This window comes from Hyalella azteca, unplaced genomic scaffold (genome assembly GCF_000764305.2).
Source record: "Hyalella azteca isolate HAZT.00-mixed unplaced genomic scaffold, Hazt_2.0.2 contig12935, whole genome shotgun sequence".
Lineage (NCBI taxonomy): Eukaryota > Metazoa > Arthropoda > Malacostraca > Amphipoda > Hyalellidae > Hyalella > Hyalella azteca.
Window position 1 is genome coordinate 15,631 of NW_025942875.1, and position 14,897 is coordinate 30,527.

The window sequence follows — 14,897 nt, forward strand, 5'->3', positions numbered from 1 at the left end:
TGGTGGTCTTCGGCAGGCGACCCGTTCGGGGGGCGGTAGTCCGAAGTCGAAGTCAGAAGTTCAATGTTTGTTTGACGATTTGTACACAACACGTGCAGCACATCATGACTCCCAGCGATGGTTTTTTCACCCAGATCTGTTTTTTCAACTTCTCAAAGAATGACTGTGAAATGAAAAAAAAACTCGCAAACGAAGGCAAAATCGAAAAATTTTTAAAGCCAAAAAAATCAACGCTAGGTTGTTAGGAATGTATATTCAAAATTTCGTTCAAATCTGTTCAGTATAGTTTGGAAGAAATTCTTTGATCACTGCGAATTTCGGCCTTTATCGCAATATAACTCACAAATGAAGGTGAAATTTAAAATTTTTTACAAGCTAAAAATCAACGTTAGGTTTTGATGAATATATGTTCCAAGTTTCTTTGGGCTACGTTCATTAGTTTGGGATATATTACTTGATAATTGAATTTGGAGATTGGTCGTGCGACTGACCACGAGTCCGGCCGTGAATTTGCCCGAGACGTCCTAGGTTTCTAGTGCTGAAACAGTTAAAACAGCTTAAAAACATATTGGTTCACTAAATGGGGTTCTATTTGTGAAATACACATTTGTGTTTAACATTTATCTTCTAAAATTGCAGCGTACTAAATTTCAAGAAAGAGGCATATGTTTTATATGTGTTTGTGGGGGGCGCTAGAAGTTCACTAGGGAGCCAAAGGAGGCGCCGGCTTGAAAAAGTTTGGGAACCACTGTGTTGAACATACAACATAGGACATTCTTACCCTATAAGCATTCAATAAAACTGAAACTTATTTTCGATTGTTTCTAATTAAATTAGCCAGGCAGACGACATTTGATACAACCTGCGACGTTAGAAATGAAGTCTAGGAATAAATACTAAGTAGCTAGAGTGCAATGCGATTGAAAACAAGCAGGATTGATTTAAAAACAAATGCAAAGATGATGACTCAATAAATCCTCGCTGGACCACAGAGGAAGGGATTTCCAAAGAAAATATTTCACCATTCAATTTTCAATCGAAAAGACGTCCTCTGTCGTTGAAAAATATTTGGAATTTCAACATTTTTCGACCTCTATGCAGGCACGGCGATTTAAACAGTCTTGAACAAAATTCATCTAAAATCATTAGAGGAATTAAAATTTTCGCGGAGCTTCTGAATGAGAGAGGTGTATTTTTTCAATAAATCGTTAACGCAGATATTTCCTTCTTAAGAAAAACGAAAATGAGTGACGAGGAAACGAGTTAGTACAACTGATAAAAGGACAAGAGAAAGAAACTCAAATCAAGAGTAGTGAAGGAAGAAAGAAAGAACACAAAAGAGTTGACAATGAATTTACACTTTGTACATTCACCTATAGTCATTATGTACATAGCGTTCTTATAATTACCACTCTGAGCAAAACTTAGAAATGCTTAAATATACTGGAATTTGACAATCGAGGTCCAACTCTCAAGGTTCGGTCTAATCGAGGTTTTTTGTAGAGATTTTGAGAGGGCGATGCAGTATTACTGGCTGGCCGTTTTTTATACATGTTTCTTTCCTCAGCAATGGCACAGTCGTTGGATTTAATCGATCCATGTCTTTGTCGGTGAGCTTCTTCCGCCGTTACGGAGTGGAAGATGAAACTGCCACCGGCGTTCGCTGTGGCGGCGACGTTCCGTGAACCGTCGTTGCGTTCTTTGATCAGCGAGGCAAGACGTGCGAGTTTTGATGCGCCGCGAGACAAGAATGACCCACACTGTAAAATTCGAATTAAATAAGTTAATATTAAAGTAAGTTTTCAATGAGAACATGTTTCCAACCCATACCTGACAACTAAGTTTAGAGGGAGTGAGAAGAGCTAAGTCCTTCCAAGAAGCTTTAAGAAAGTGTGCAACTAGGCGAACTGAAAGCTCAACCTACGGCACAGAAAAAAAAATTCACGGCGGCAAATATAGTCGAGTTTTAAATTCTCAAATAGTTGTTCAGGCTCAAAAAAGGAGCATGGTAAAGTGATGAAACAATGTGGCAACAAGACAATTCTGAATACAAAACATGAAAAGCGAAAGTCAATGTAAATATACATTAATTACAATTGTGAGTATATTTTTTCATAATTTCCTTAAATTAATACCAACATCAGTATGTCCAACAAATAATCAAAGTTGCATGTACACAGGGACTTAACATATTAAATCTCTACTACATTCACGGAAGAATTTGATTAATGAAAAGACGAAAAGAACAACATATTGATTGATAAATATAATTTCTCCATCGTTGTTATCCCGTTGACAGCAAGCAACCAACTCACTTTAGTCAACTGTCCGGGTAGCGAGCTCTGACGAGCCAGGATTAGTGGATTGCTAGAAATCGAGGTCGAGTTTAAACCTTCAGGATTAGCGGGCATCAGGGGTTTCTTTCCAGCGCCGTTCGTGGCGGAATTCTCAACGGCAGCTTTGCTGAGCAAGCGAGTCTTTGAGATGACAGGAATAGAGGTCGTCTTTAGGAGACCAGAAGCTGCAGTTAACCCGAGAGTCAAATCAGCATCGTCATCTTCACCCTGTAGAATATACAGGATACTATGACCAATAAATGTTAAAAATGTTCCAATAGGAGAATAAATCTAGGTATCAAATGAAGGTCTCCATATATAGCTTCACTTTCATATTACCGAGATAAATGACAATAAAATCGAGAAACTTCAATAAATCCCAACAATTATCAATGGACTCTCGCAAAACATTCCTCTATGTACACCAGCCTATCCACGAAACCGAGTTTAAAAAATGGCAACACAACTCACAGTTTCATTTTTCTTATTCATGAAAAGTTCCCTCTCATGGCGCTCCTTGCGCCACTGAGAAGACTCCTCGTCATCTTCAGCATCTGCTTCATCAGAGTCGTCAGCTCTGGGACCGTCGTCTCCCTCATCATCATTCAAGTTCTTCCATCTAGCGTGATATAGAATCGATATAAATTCATGTTTAAAAAACCAGTAACCTTTACTTTGATGGCCCCTGAAATTATGTGTACGGAAATTCTCATGAATTAGCCATTTCAGTCACACACAAGCCATTTTTTTTGTTTCCATCACAGAAATTAGAACGTATTCATTATTATTTATTCCAACAGACAGCGTTATAGTGACGTATTCGAAATGACGATAATATTGGCACTATCTATTTTACTTATTCGATATAAAATGGACAAGCTAATCTTCATTCAGAACAGTAAAGCTTTCATTACCAAAACGAAAAAAAAAATAAAAAAAAAATAAAACAAAGAAATTTTCACAAATAATATAAATAGAAGGTAAGCGAGCAAGAAGCAAAACCTGAAAGTGCGTTGTCGGCCCTCGCCATGCAGGTCACCGTCCTCAAGGTAGAGCTCCTGCAGGAGACGCACCTCCCGCTGGTCACGCGCCAGCTCCCCACGCACATGTGTCTGTCCGATCTGTGGCGATAACACGAGGCATCAGCCTGCTAGCTTACGAGGCCTCAACTTGCGAACTTATGAGTCCTAACTGATGCGCCGTTGATTACCAGCGCCGTGAAGCTAAGCGGATCAATACAACTGACAACTCAGATACAAAGTTGTCAAGAAGTTATCACTACCGGTAACTGACAACAAAGTTGTCAAGAAGTTATCCCAACTGGTAACTGACAACAAACAAAAAGTTCACCTGCTCCCTGAGCTGCTCTTCATCAAAGTGCTCCTTGTCTCCCTCCTCTTCGTCCATGAGGTCGTCGTCTTCTTGCTCCTCCTCATCACTTTCCACCTCAGATCCCGACAACTCTGCTTCATTTTCCAGGAAATCTGCTCTAATGCCCCTACAAATATAAAGACGAATTAGAAAACAAAACATCGTTAATGAAAAGAAAGTCATCTGATAGACGCAGTACGGATAGGAAGTAAAAGATAATTCAGACATTGAGAAATGTGAGAAATTTACACCATCAGTGTTATAAACATAAATGATAACATAGCGTAAAAGTTAGCCGAGTAACTCAAAATAAAATACTTGCAAATCTTTTATCGATAAATAAAGCCTGAATAATGTATGCAGTCCTCTATGATTATTCAAGCAAAACGTACCCTTTCTCCCTGTCTTTGAAGGCGGGGAATTTAACAGGGACCTCATTTTCATCATCATCATACAGGATAACTTTCCCTTGTTGTTCCAAGTCTCCTTCTTCTTCATCGTCACTGGCGTCCTTTGCTTCAGTAATAATCTGGCCGCTTTCTTCAACTAAATCTTCCTCGTCGTCATCTCCATCTGATAGATTTATTAGGTTTTTTAGTAATCGGGAACTTCTCATTGAATATTAAATTCTAATAAAATTATATAATCACAAAAGAAAAACTCGCAAAAAGTCGATCCTTCCAACAAAAGCTTTATTGAAGCAGATAAAAAATCCATCAACAGGTTAACGTCGTCGAGTGTCCACTTCAATAAAGCAGCCAGTTTTTTTATACTCAAGGAGGCTTAGAGACACAGTAATCATTGCAATGAAAATTATTTTGAATAGGGAGTTCAAATAGCTTTAAGTAGAAGGTTCTTACCATCCAAGAGCACGATTCTACGTCGTTTCTTCCTCGACACATCAACCTCATTCCCGTCATCTGATTCGACTTTATCTGCACTCAAACTTTCCAAGTCACTATTCGATTCGTCATTTACCATTATCTTCTCATGCTCATTGTTCTGGCTAAGACTCTGTTGTTTTGTTTCATTTGCGGAAGAAATAATTTCGGGCATGTCAGGCGCAGTTAAGCTCAGCAAGACAGTCTTTGTCTGAGCCGAGCCAGCAGAAGCAGTGGAGCCAAGTTGTCGATTTCCTCCATCGTCATCGTGAGTTCTCTTCTTAGGCGGAGCACGAGTGAAGAAATTTGTTAGTTTGGCTTGACCGGCTGGCACAGGAGCTTTGTTTGCCGCTTTTTTCTTTTGGGATACCAATCTGGAGAAGAATAAACAATGAATCAATGTCGTTTGACCAGATAATTTCATTCTGCTTTAAAAACAATTGTGTAATAATGTAACTTATAAATTGATGTTTACTGAACAAATAGAATAAAACTTGCTTCATTCAAACGACTTGGTTCTTTTCAGTGCCACTGACAATAACAATAGATTACTCCCCATTGATTATAAACATCTCGTTAAAGAAATCATAAAATGGAAGAGAAACAGTTTTTACTTACTCGGTGAAATCGCCTGAGCAAAGATCAAGCAGTTCATCTTGCTCAGGTCCTAGGGGAGAGGTTATGGAGGCAGAAAGGCCTATTTGTGTCTGTGAATCTTGCGCCAGCACTACAGTGTCTTCAAAGGCACTGCGGTGTGAAGGACTTGTAACCAATTGTGAGCCGAGGGCTAATTCTCCAGTGGAGGGAATATTGACTGGCAGGGAGAAGGGCACGTCAGGGAGAGTCAGTGGAGGAGGCTCATCAGACAGGGTCAGAGGAATGGCAGGAGGGCTGCAGGAAATGGCATCAGTGAACTGACCGGTGCACAGTTCCATCAGACTGCCTATGTCGTTTGTGCCATCATCTCTCTCGGTAGATTCAATAGTGGCACCTGCACATCACGAACATCATATGTGAGATTCTAGTGTTCAAATGAAATTAAAATATAATTATTCTATTCATTATAAACAATAAGGAGAATCAGCAAATAACTACCTCAAGGATTTTCATGATGTTTAAAAACTAAAACAACGTCTTTCAAGAATGACATTTTCCATATCGTTTTCCATTATTACGTTTTTTATTGCCAATAATTAAACTTACAAAAAAATTACTCAACCCACCTGTGAAGCGACCAGATAGCAAGTCAGGAAGCTCGCCGTCATTGCGCGGCTCCTGCGAGCCAGTTAAGCCTCGAAAGTCCAGCCTCAGCTCCTGGCTTGTGGAAAAGTTTCCCCGAGTCACGTCCTTCTCAGCAGTCGCGTCAATGCCATCGTAATCAGCCAAGGGCAACAGTGTCGATGAAGGGAACCGAGCATTGCTGGCTTTGCTGCTGCTGTTGTCACCGGCGCACCACAAATCCGTGCTGCTGAAGTCCAGACCCAAGCCGAGGCCCAAGCTTCCGCGCTATATAATACGAAACATTTTAATTAATTGTTCACAGCATCAAATAAAGTTAACGCCACACAAAAATATCTAATAGTAACCACAAACGGTGTGACAGACATCATAACTGGTGATGAGGTATCCCTTCAGGATAATCAAGAAAGCTCGTTTTCAAGCTCTAATTGTGCGGCGATGGGTCACGTTCTGTCGGATCCATGTACTTAGGAATGAACAAATCCTCCAATCTAAACATATATCCCGATTAGCGTAATCATGTCATAATCCTATCAATATTAATGATCACCATGAATTTTATATTCAAGTTGATAATTTAGGTGGCAATCAAACAACATATAATCGTGAAATTTTTTGTGAATGCAGCCTAGCACTTGAAGAGGCAGAAGCTGACCTCGGAGGAGTTTGGTTGGAGGTCGGCCTGGTGGGCTGGGCGGCGGGTGCGGACGGGCTGGTGGGCAGGCAGACATGATCCTTGCAGCTCCAGGCTGCTGCTGTCGTCCAGGGAGCAGCACATGCCATCGATGCTCTCGCCTACACAGAAGAAAAACAATCATTACCCCCATTAGGAATCACCACCATTGTGTACTCACATCATTTATTGGCAATTTTACTGTCTCATTTCATATAGAACCAGAGATAATATCAAAGTATAAAGAGCAGTGAGCTAATAACTTAAATATAAGAAGAACGTTTGTTACCGTTCTTCCACAAAGGTAGTACCTATCAATGACTTACGTTGATTATGTGAACTGTTAGGAGACTTTTTATTGGGTGATGAGATGGGCTGCGTATCTGGCAAGTCATCATCAGCAACAGTCTGGGATGTTTCAATTGTTTTGGATAGATTGTCATTGACAGCCATCGTGTCATCGTGACATTCAGAGTACTCTTTAAGATCAACCTGAACTGGGGATTTAGATGGTCCATCCCCTACTGTACCGTCCATTTCGTCAGAATTGCCTTCTTCCTCATCACTGTCCAGTAGCAAGGCTTTTCTTCTGCTCTCATTTTTGGATTTCTTAGAGGGCTTTCTCACCATCACAACCTCCCTGCAAAGGCAAAGTTCAACAGTTTGTAGAAACAATGCCGATTCAAATTTAAAATTAAATTCTCCAATCAAGAATTTCATGGAGAAACTGAATTTCGTAAACCATTTAGTTCAAATATGACAAAATAAGCAACAACTATGAATACATTTCCACAACATTAACTCACTCGTCCGAATCACTGCACTCATTATTACTATCATAATCATCCATGCGGTCGTCTTCACCGTCAATACCGGCAGCCTCATCCATTATTTCTTCGTCTTCATCCACTTCAGCCTCATCCTCGAGAAACTTGCTCTTAGTTCTGGGCTTGTCGGTCATGTCAACGTCGTCCTCCAACTCGGGCTCGGACTCGCCTTCCGAGGACTCGGTGAGCTCTGCTTCCTCTTCATCATCGGGCAGAGCAAATGGATCCTCCACTTCAAACATAGACCAAAGATTAGCACGCAAGCAACAACCACCAAGTAAACATATCAACTTCAAGCACAGACTGAAGATTAGCACGCAAGCAACAACCACCAAGTAAACAGATCATCACAGACTAAAGATTAGCACGCAAGCAACAACCACCAAGTAAACATATCAACTTCAAGCACAGACTGAAGATTAGCACGCAAGCAACAACCACCAAGTAAACAGATCATCACCTTCAAGCACAGACTAAAGATTAGCACGCAAGCAATAACAAGCAATTAAACAGATTACCAACTTCAAGCACAAACTATTATTATCACCAGGTAAATGCCAGAAAAAATGGTAACAAATTTAACTCCGTCAGCCAATCAATGACGGCTTTGAACTCACCTATTACAGGCAAGAAATCAGCCACTATGTGTACTACTCAAATGAATTCTAATAGTACATGTCCTAGAAATGAGCAGCAACAAGCATTTGCGGAAGGGCTAGTGGTGCATTTGAGCAATACTTCATTATATGACGTCTAATAAGTGTGATTTTTCTAATAAAATTTTCTGGTATGTATATAACAGAAAATGTTCATTTTCGATATATCAAAGGATTTCATGATCTGATAACATTTTCAATTACAAGATGGCTAGTAACCAACAATGTTTGAGGAGACGTTAAACATGACAAGCTATTTATCAATCAGGACAAATAAAATAATACGATTAAATAACTCACACTTTTGGACTTCTTCAGTTTCCAAGAAATCTTTTTGCATTTGCTTTTCCCGTGTGGCGCGGGCTCGCCGCTCCGTCATTTTCGCACGCAGACTGTCTTTGAGAAACTGAAGTTTTGCCCCTGGAGTCGTGCATTGCGCCAACTGTTGGATAAATCAAATGGCTATAGAGGCATTCATATTTAAATACCGTACTCAACATTACCACAAAAAAATTTATTTCAAGTTACCTAAATGATACACAAGCAACTTACTGGGCTATCTGGTTCACCCTCAAGGTTGACAAGAACAGAAGACATCACCAGCTGCTCGTTCCCTTGGCTGTCCTTTTCTTTGCTCACTACTCTGTGTAGATCATGTAAAAATAACCTCGATTTACATGTTGTCAAATCATTCAAGTGAAGTAAAATAACAAAAAATATTTCAAATTTTAGATATCTTTAGTAAACATCAATTTAAACGATTTGTTTCAAATCATAAAGGAAAATTCGAAGATATTTAGAGATACAATAAAATAAATTTTGCATAGATTCATGCAGGACAATGTCACAATGCTTTGTGAAACAATGCAACCAATACTCACCCCAAACTGACTTGCTCGGGCTTCTTGCGGCAAAGTTTCGAAGCAGAATGCAAGGCAAATCTGTTCTTTAAATCCACCAAGCCAGGGTCGGGAGGAGCTGGAGAAGCAAAATCAGTATCCAGATCAATCATCCCAAGGTGCTTAGAGCCAGGAGTGAGACGGGGAGTTGTACTGATACTTAAGGGAAGGGGAGCGCCCAGTTTAGCAGCTAAACGACTCAACTTAGGAGGAAGGGCTGTAGGTGTTGATTGAGGCTGCAAAATTCCTTCATCTGAGTTTAAAGTTCCATTTCTGGATATCACACCTTCTTGAAGCGGGCGTTGAAGATGCAATGAAACTGAAGAATGTTTTGAAATTTGAAGGCTATCATCCTGTTCATTGGTTTCGTTTGTACTGTCATTTATTTCATCTTCCGGTCCTTCTTCCAGCAGCAGTTCAGGCATATCTTCATCCAGAAGGTCCTGAGTCTCCAGCCTGGAGCCTCGGCCCGCAGCTGGTGGACTGACTTCTTCATTCATATTTGTCAAAAATTCGTCTCTATCATCCTCTTGTTCGCGTGTCTGTTCATTGAAAGGACGTACATTGTTCGGGAAATGAGTGATTGACGAGGCAGTCAAGTTTGAGCTTTCAGAAAGGGGACATTCTGAAACTGCAGGCAATTGTTCTAAAGTTTCAGATGATGAATCCTTCAGCTGTACTGGCTTTAATAAGTTATTCTCCTCGAGGTCGTACATAGGAATATATTCATTAATGACTGTGTCGAGGTCAGTTGATAAATCATTAGATAATGATTCTTTTGAAGACAGTGCAGGCAAATCATCAATGTCAGGAAGAGGCTTCACTGATGTAGCTTCCATTTCATCCTCAGATACAGACGGATCTTCAGCAGAGACAATGTTGTTCACAGGTGAGCAAACAATACTAACCGTTTTCTCCTCAGTGGATGGGGCAATGATACATTTGGTCAACTGTTCTTTACCATGCTCCTCGGTCTCCTCTCGATTCGGTTTCCATTCTTCATCTGAATTCTCAGCCTCAGATTCTGACTTATAGAACTCAACAGCTTCTTTCTTGCGCACCTCAATTTGCCTAAAATAAATGATCCATCAGCCAAATAATCTACTCAAGTTAAACAAATATAATGCAGGAACCATGTGAGAAGTAGTTGAAAACTTCACTGTTGCAATTAGGAGTTTCAATTCAAATGGAAAATTCTATAGCACATCAAGAACACGACATACCTCAGAACTTGCATATTCTTCATGCTCATCTTAAGGCCACAGCGTCCAACTGGCAGAGGAATGATCTCATTTTTCTTTCTGAATTAATCACGAGAACAAATAATTGGAAAAAGCAGAGAATATAAGCAACAGACGAGATTTCTTATGAGAAAGAAGATTCCTTTCTAGGTAATATCTCAAATTTTTAGCTTGAAAGCTTTCATAAATTAAGGTCATTTATTTTAATGTTAACTATGCAAACAAATGGAAGAAATGTGGAGAAAGGATTGAGATTTAATTATTGAAAATGTTCACTGTATGCACGAGGCAGGTCTATATGAAAATATGAATCAAACTAGTAATGTTAATCTGAATACAAGATGAAAGGAAATGGAACCTGCTGAGAAACTCCTGGAGTGAGCGCTGCTTGGGTCTATGGTAAGGTAAACTGATGGGGCCCTCACGGACCCTGCGTTGACTCTCACTGCGGATGGTGGCCAGCTCCTTCCCACGCTCAGCTCTAATGACGCTCTCAGACACCTTATCAAAATAAAAACATGGTTAACTCATCAATAACAAAATGATTCAAAATAATCCAAGAAGTGCTTAATTATAATATAGATAACTCTAAATTACAATTTGAAGTGATTTTCATCATACATATTGGCTCTTGTTCAACAAGTAAATTCAATTAATGAATAACCTGAAAAATTCAAAAACAAAGTAGTACCTTCTTTGGCTTTGAAGCTTTATTCTCTTCTTTGCAAAGAACATTTTTTGCAATAGAAAGAATTCTTTCTTCTTCGAGTTCATCATCAGATTTGCAGTGCTGTGATGGCAAAGACAAACTGCTCAGTTGATCAGTTGAGTGCTGTTCATCATCTGATGAATCTTCCACATCAAAAATGGCTCTATTGTAATGGTACCGCTGCACAACAATAAAAAATAAGATTACTTTACATCATGAGTTTTCTTAAATGAATCTCACAAATAATAAAATATTGCAACTTTGTCCATGCCTTTCTTGGTAGAACTTACTTCAGATGCAGGTTTTGAAATAATGGAGGGCTCTGATGATTCTGGTTCATCGTTGTTATCATTGTTGTCATCACTGTTATCATTGTTGTCATCATTGTTGTCATCACTGTTGTCATCATTGTTGTCATCATTGCTGTCATCACTGTTGTCATCACTGTTGTCATCATTGTTGTCATCACTGTCAGAAGCAACAGGCTGCATAATTCTCCTAGCTACAGGAGAAGGTGGTAAGGAACCTTCAGTCCTTAGATCTGTGTCACTAATTTTCTCTGTTGATCCCGCATCACTTCCAATGTTTCCATTAATGGTATCATCATCATCATCATCAGAGAGTAAAGTAGATTTTCTTTTTTTATTGCAATGGGTTAAAATTAAATCGTCATTATCTTCATCTGAATTTTCCTGTGCTCTTTCCTGAAGTAATGAATCAGCAGCATTTTCAACAAATGATGGACCATTCTCACTGGAAACTGCTTCATGCAAGCCCAAAGTGTCAAACATTTTTAGAATACAAATTTACTCACAGTAAAACTGTAAAATAAAGAGCAATGCATTAGTTTCTCCTAGTGATCATTACACCTATATAGATGTCAGAATAAGTGAAGACATAACACTGGACACGGTTACTATTTTTCATAGTCTCAATACGCCCTAGCCAATAATGGCCATTGCCCCAGGGTGCAGAAAGCGGGTGAATATCGAGAGATTATTGGCAAAGCATCAGCAGCAAAATTTACGCCATCAGAAGATCTTGCCAACATATTTGGATTGAAATTATTGACTTTGAAATGAATGCAAATCTGGCAGAAATGACTTTTAAATTATTGCAAATCTGGAAGATAAAATTCAGGGTATGCTTCAGCCTCTGCCCCAGAGTTGCTATGTTCGCGTTAAGAGTTATTCTGGGTCAGATGGCCAACTGATCGCAATCAGCGACTAGTCAGAACCTCCTAGCCAACTTTATGGTCTCCTGAGAGTAGGGCAAGAGTTGGCAGAATCCCCTCAGTCCCCTCACCAGGCTATGGTAGCTGTCTGATTTGGGGACTGGAATGTAGACCAAAAAGCAGACATAGAGAAGCTGATTTACGTTCGGTCCGAGTCCTAGGCGGTTCCTATATTCAGGCTCCCCAGCAACTAAAAATTTTGATAGGGTATTGGCAATGCTGCTAGCACCCTCTGCACCCTGGCCATTGCCTAGCAGCAAACATGAAACACCAAGGGTCTGTCTGGTCAGGCATGGAAAACTTCTACTTTTAGGGCTGCAACTAGAGCTTTCCTGCCAATTCCGGGACTGTGAGACTTCCACCAGATGAATTACCTCCTATCTAATTATTAACAAAAGTGCATGATCAGGCCACGAGATTCCAAATGTATTAAAACTTTGTCACATTGGAGCTGCAAAATTTCAGAAATAAATAGGAAAATTCCAATCCAGTGTCTGGTCACTGGCCTCAATACGCTATACAGGGTGCATACTGGTATTACGAAATAATTAACTGACTTTTCCCACGACTCCATGACCATCAATATAATTTTCTAGGTCTTGTATACGACAGGTTTAGCATGACTGAAAGACTAACCGTGCATATTCTACCATCTCCTACAGTTGATAAATAGCAAATGTGTAAACTCTAAAAGCATAGAGTAGGCAGCCACAGAGGAACAAAAATGACACGTATCTGAAAATCAAGCCCACTCTGGAATCATTATGAATTCTATAGTGTCAAATCACAACAAATATTGAGTAATGCACACAAGATTAGACATGATAATGTTAATACAGTTCAGAACACTCTTCGACACCACTACCCTAACATTCTACTGGCAGCTATTTCATCAACTTTTTCTTTAATGTTCAGTTCAAGATTGTCTAGCTTTGTATTCAAAGATCGGCTCATGGCGCTGAACTTTGCAATAATTTTCAAATCCCCCTTTCCCTCCAATGCTTCTGCATATTCATCTGCTGCTGGCTCAAGCACCTTGATGCCCTCCTCTGTACGCCTTTTCTTTTTCTTCAGTTCATCTAGCTCACCCAACAAAGCCATCATCTTCTGGGTTTTCTGGGCCTTCGCATTCTGCTCTTTCTCTTCAGCCAAATTATCATTATAGGCTGTTTTGGCACTGTCAGCTGCAAGCAGCATCTTCTTGGTGATGGCCATCTTGTCCAGGCCACCAACCTGTGCAACATGATCAACCACAGCACGCACAGCAACCATCGTTTGCTCTTTCATGTAGTGTGTCATGATTTCTTTTTAAACAAAAACCCTTTCAGCCATGGCTTGGCCATGAGACAGGAGCTGAGGAGCATGAGCATCTACACTACATTCCACTGATTCCAGAGCTTCTTGTAAGTACTCTTTGACAAAATGGAATGCCAAAATGTGTCCTATCAATCAGAAGTTGAAAATGCTTGAATCTGTGTGTGCATTCAGTTCACTGCAATGTTGCAATTCATCTCTAAAGTTGCACATCTCATCGCACACCATCTACATCTGTGTTAAAGAATCTCTTGGCATCAACAAGCAAAGTGTCTAAAAGTGAGACAGTTCTTCAACTGTCTTGTCCACTTCCTTACGGCCCTTCTTGATGAAGACTTTGGGCACCAGCCATTTCAGGTTCCTAACAAGGCCATACCTGATAGGGCTCTTGTGAGTCTTGTCCAATAGCTTTTGGACTGCAGCCTGCATGAAGTCCCACGTGACACACTTGTGTCTTTGAAGAGAAAACTTGCAAAGTTGCAGTGCCCAGTTGCACACTTGCACTTGCCTTCTTGTCTGCAAGCCCTTTCTTCATCGCAGTCCTGGCCATTTACCAACATCAACCTTATGGAGGGAAATCAAATACCTTTCATTCCATGACTTTCCATGACCTGAAATGAAATCCAACAACTTTCCAGGCTTGGAAAATTAAAAATCAAATTCCTTGTCTTTCCAAGTTTTCCATGACCAGTACGCACCCCCACCCTGCGCGGCTGCGCCTGCCTAATGCAGTAATGCCTATACCCATCATACAGCCATACCCTCCTCACTCCTCAGCCTCAAGCACTTGAAGATTTACTTAATTATCAAACAAGAGAGTTAGAGACTAAGAATAATAGTCAAACCAGGCTGCCACACTAACAGTCTGAGACTCTGAGAGTGTCTCCCAGTGCCAACTGAACTACTCAAATCAAGTCTCATTGTCATGTAGGTACTATATAAATTAGGTCATTGACTGACTATTCATGATTAGACTGATTAGTTAAATATTGTATTTGTAGACTTCTAGTTCTAGCTTTGTAGCTTAGTCTAATTGTTATTTCATTTTCATATAATTAATATTGATAGTCCCTAGTCAGATTGGTCTATACCAGGTGGGTAGACAGTCTGACAGATAGGCTAATGTCGATTTCATATCACTGATATGAGTTGCCAACTTAGGGTAAACGCGGTATATTCCGACATCGTAGGTAATTCCGTCACATCTCAAGCTTTTCCTTTATATTAAGCTTTGTTTTAGTTCCATGCGTTCATTGATGGTTGAAATGGTGACGTCATACATTTGCGTGTCGAAATACTGCAAAAACACTAGGTCTTGGCCATCTAGTGGGAAAATATGAGATCCAAAGAGAGACAATGCATGCCACGTGGCGAGATCATCAAAAAATGTGTCAAATTTGACAGTTGACATGGCTCTACCAAATAGTGAATAACTGTTTTTATAGGAAGAATATTATGGTCTGAGACTTTTAAATACGTCTGTGAATATATTAGGAATCCTTTGAGTATACTTGTAT

The 14,897-nt window shown here is 39.9% G+C and overlaps 1 protein-coding gene across 1 annotated transcript; it reads right to left on the reverse strand.

Annotated features, from left to right (window-relative positions):
• Positions 1 to 747: 747 nt before the first annotated feature.
• LOC108669649 lies at positions 748 to 11,323 on the reverse strand. Its single transcript, XM_018157044.2, has 19 exons — positions 11,123 to 11,323; positions 10,815 to 11,012; positions 10,482 to 10,624; positions 10,106 to 10,183; positions 8,865 to 9,953; positions 8,536 to 8,626; positions 8,284 to 8,425; positions 7,307 to 7,559; positions 6,827 to 7,140; positions 6,483 to 6,622; positions 5,812 to 6,094; positions 5,207 to 5,579; positions 4,568 to 4,962; positions 4,100 to 4,280; positions 3,687 to 3,834; positions 3,339 to 3,457; positions 2,808 to 2,955; positions 2,316 to 2,564; positions 748 to 1,760 (listed from the first exon to the last, which is right to left on the reverse strand). The coding sequence occupies exons 1-19, from the start codon at positions 11,321 to 11,323 to the stop codon at positions 1,425 to 1,427; spliced, it is 4,881 nt and encodes a 1,626-aa protein (XP_018012533.2). The 3' UTR covers positions 748 to 1,424.
• Positions 11,324 to 14,897: the final 3,574 nt, after the last annotated feature.

What these genes read in the sequence shown, in the direction of transcription:
- LOC108669649 (XM_018157044.2), bottom strand. Translation starts at nt 11,323, where the DNA reads ATGCAGCCTGTTGCTTCTGACAGTGATGACAACAATGATGACAACAGT. An exon ending in TAACAGTTCACATAATCAAC is followed by an intron (nt 6,623 to 6,826) that starts GTAAGTCATTGA and finishes TCTTCTGTGTAG; the next exon opens with GCGAGAGCATCGATGGCATG. An exon ending in GCTATCTGGTCGCTTCACAG is followed by an intron (nt 5,580 to 5,811) that starts GTGGGTTGAGTA and finishes CGTGATGTGCAG; the next exon opens with GTGCCACTATTGAATCTACC.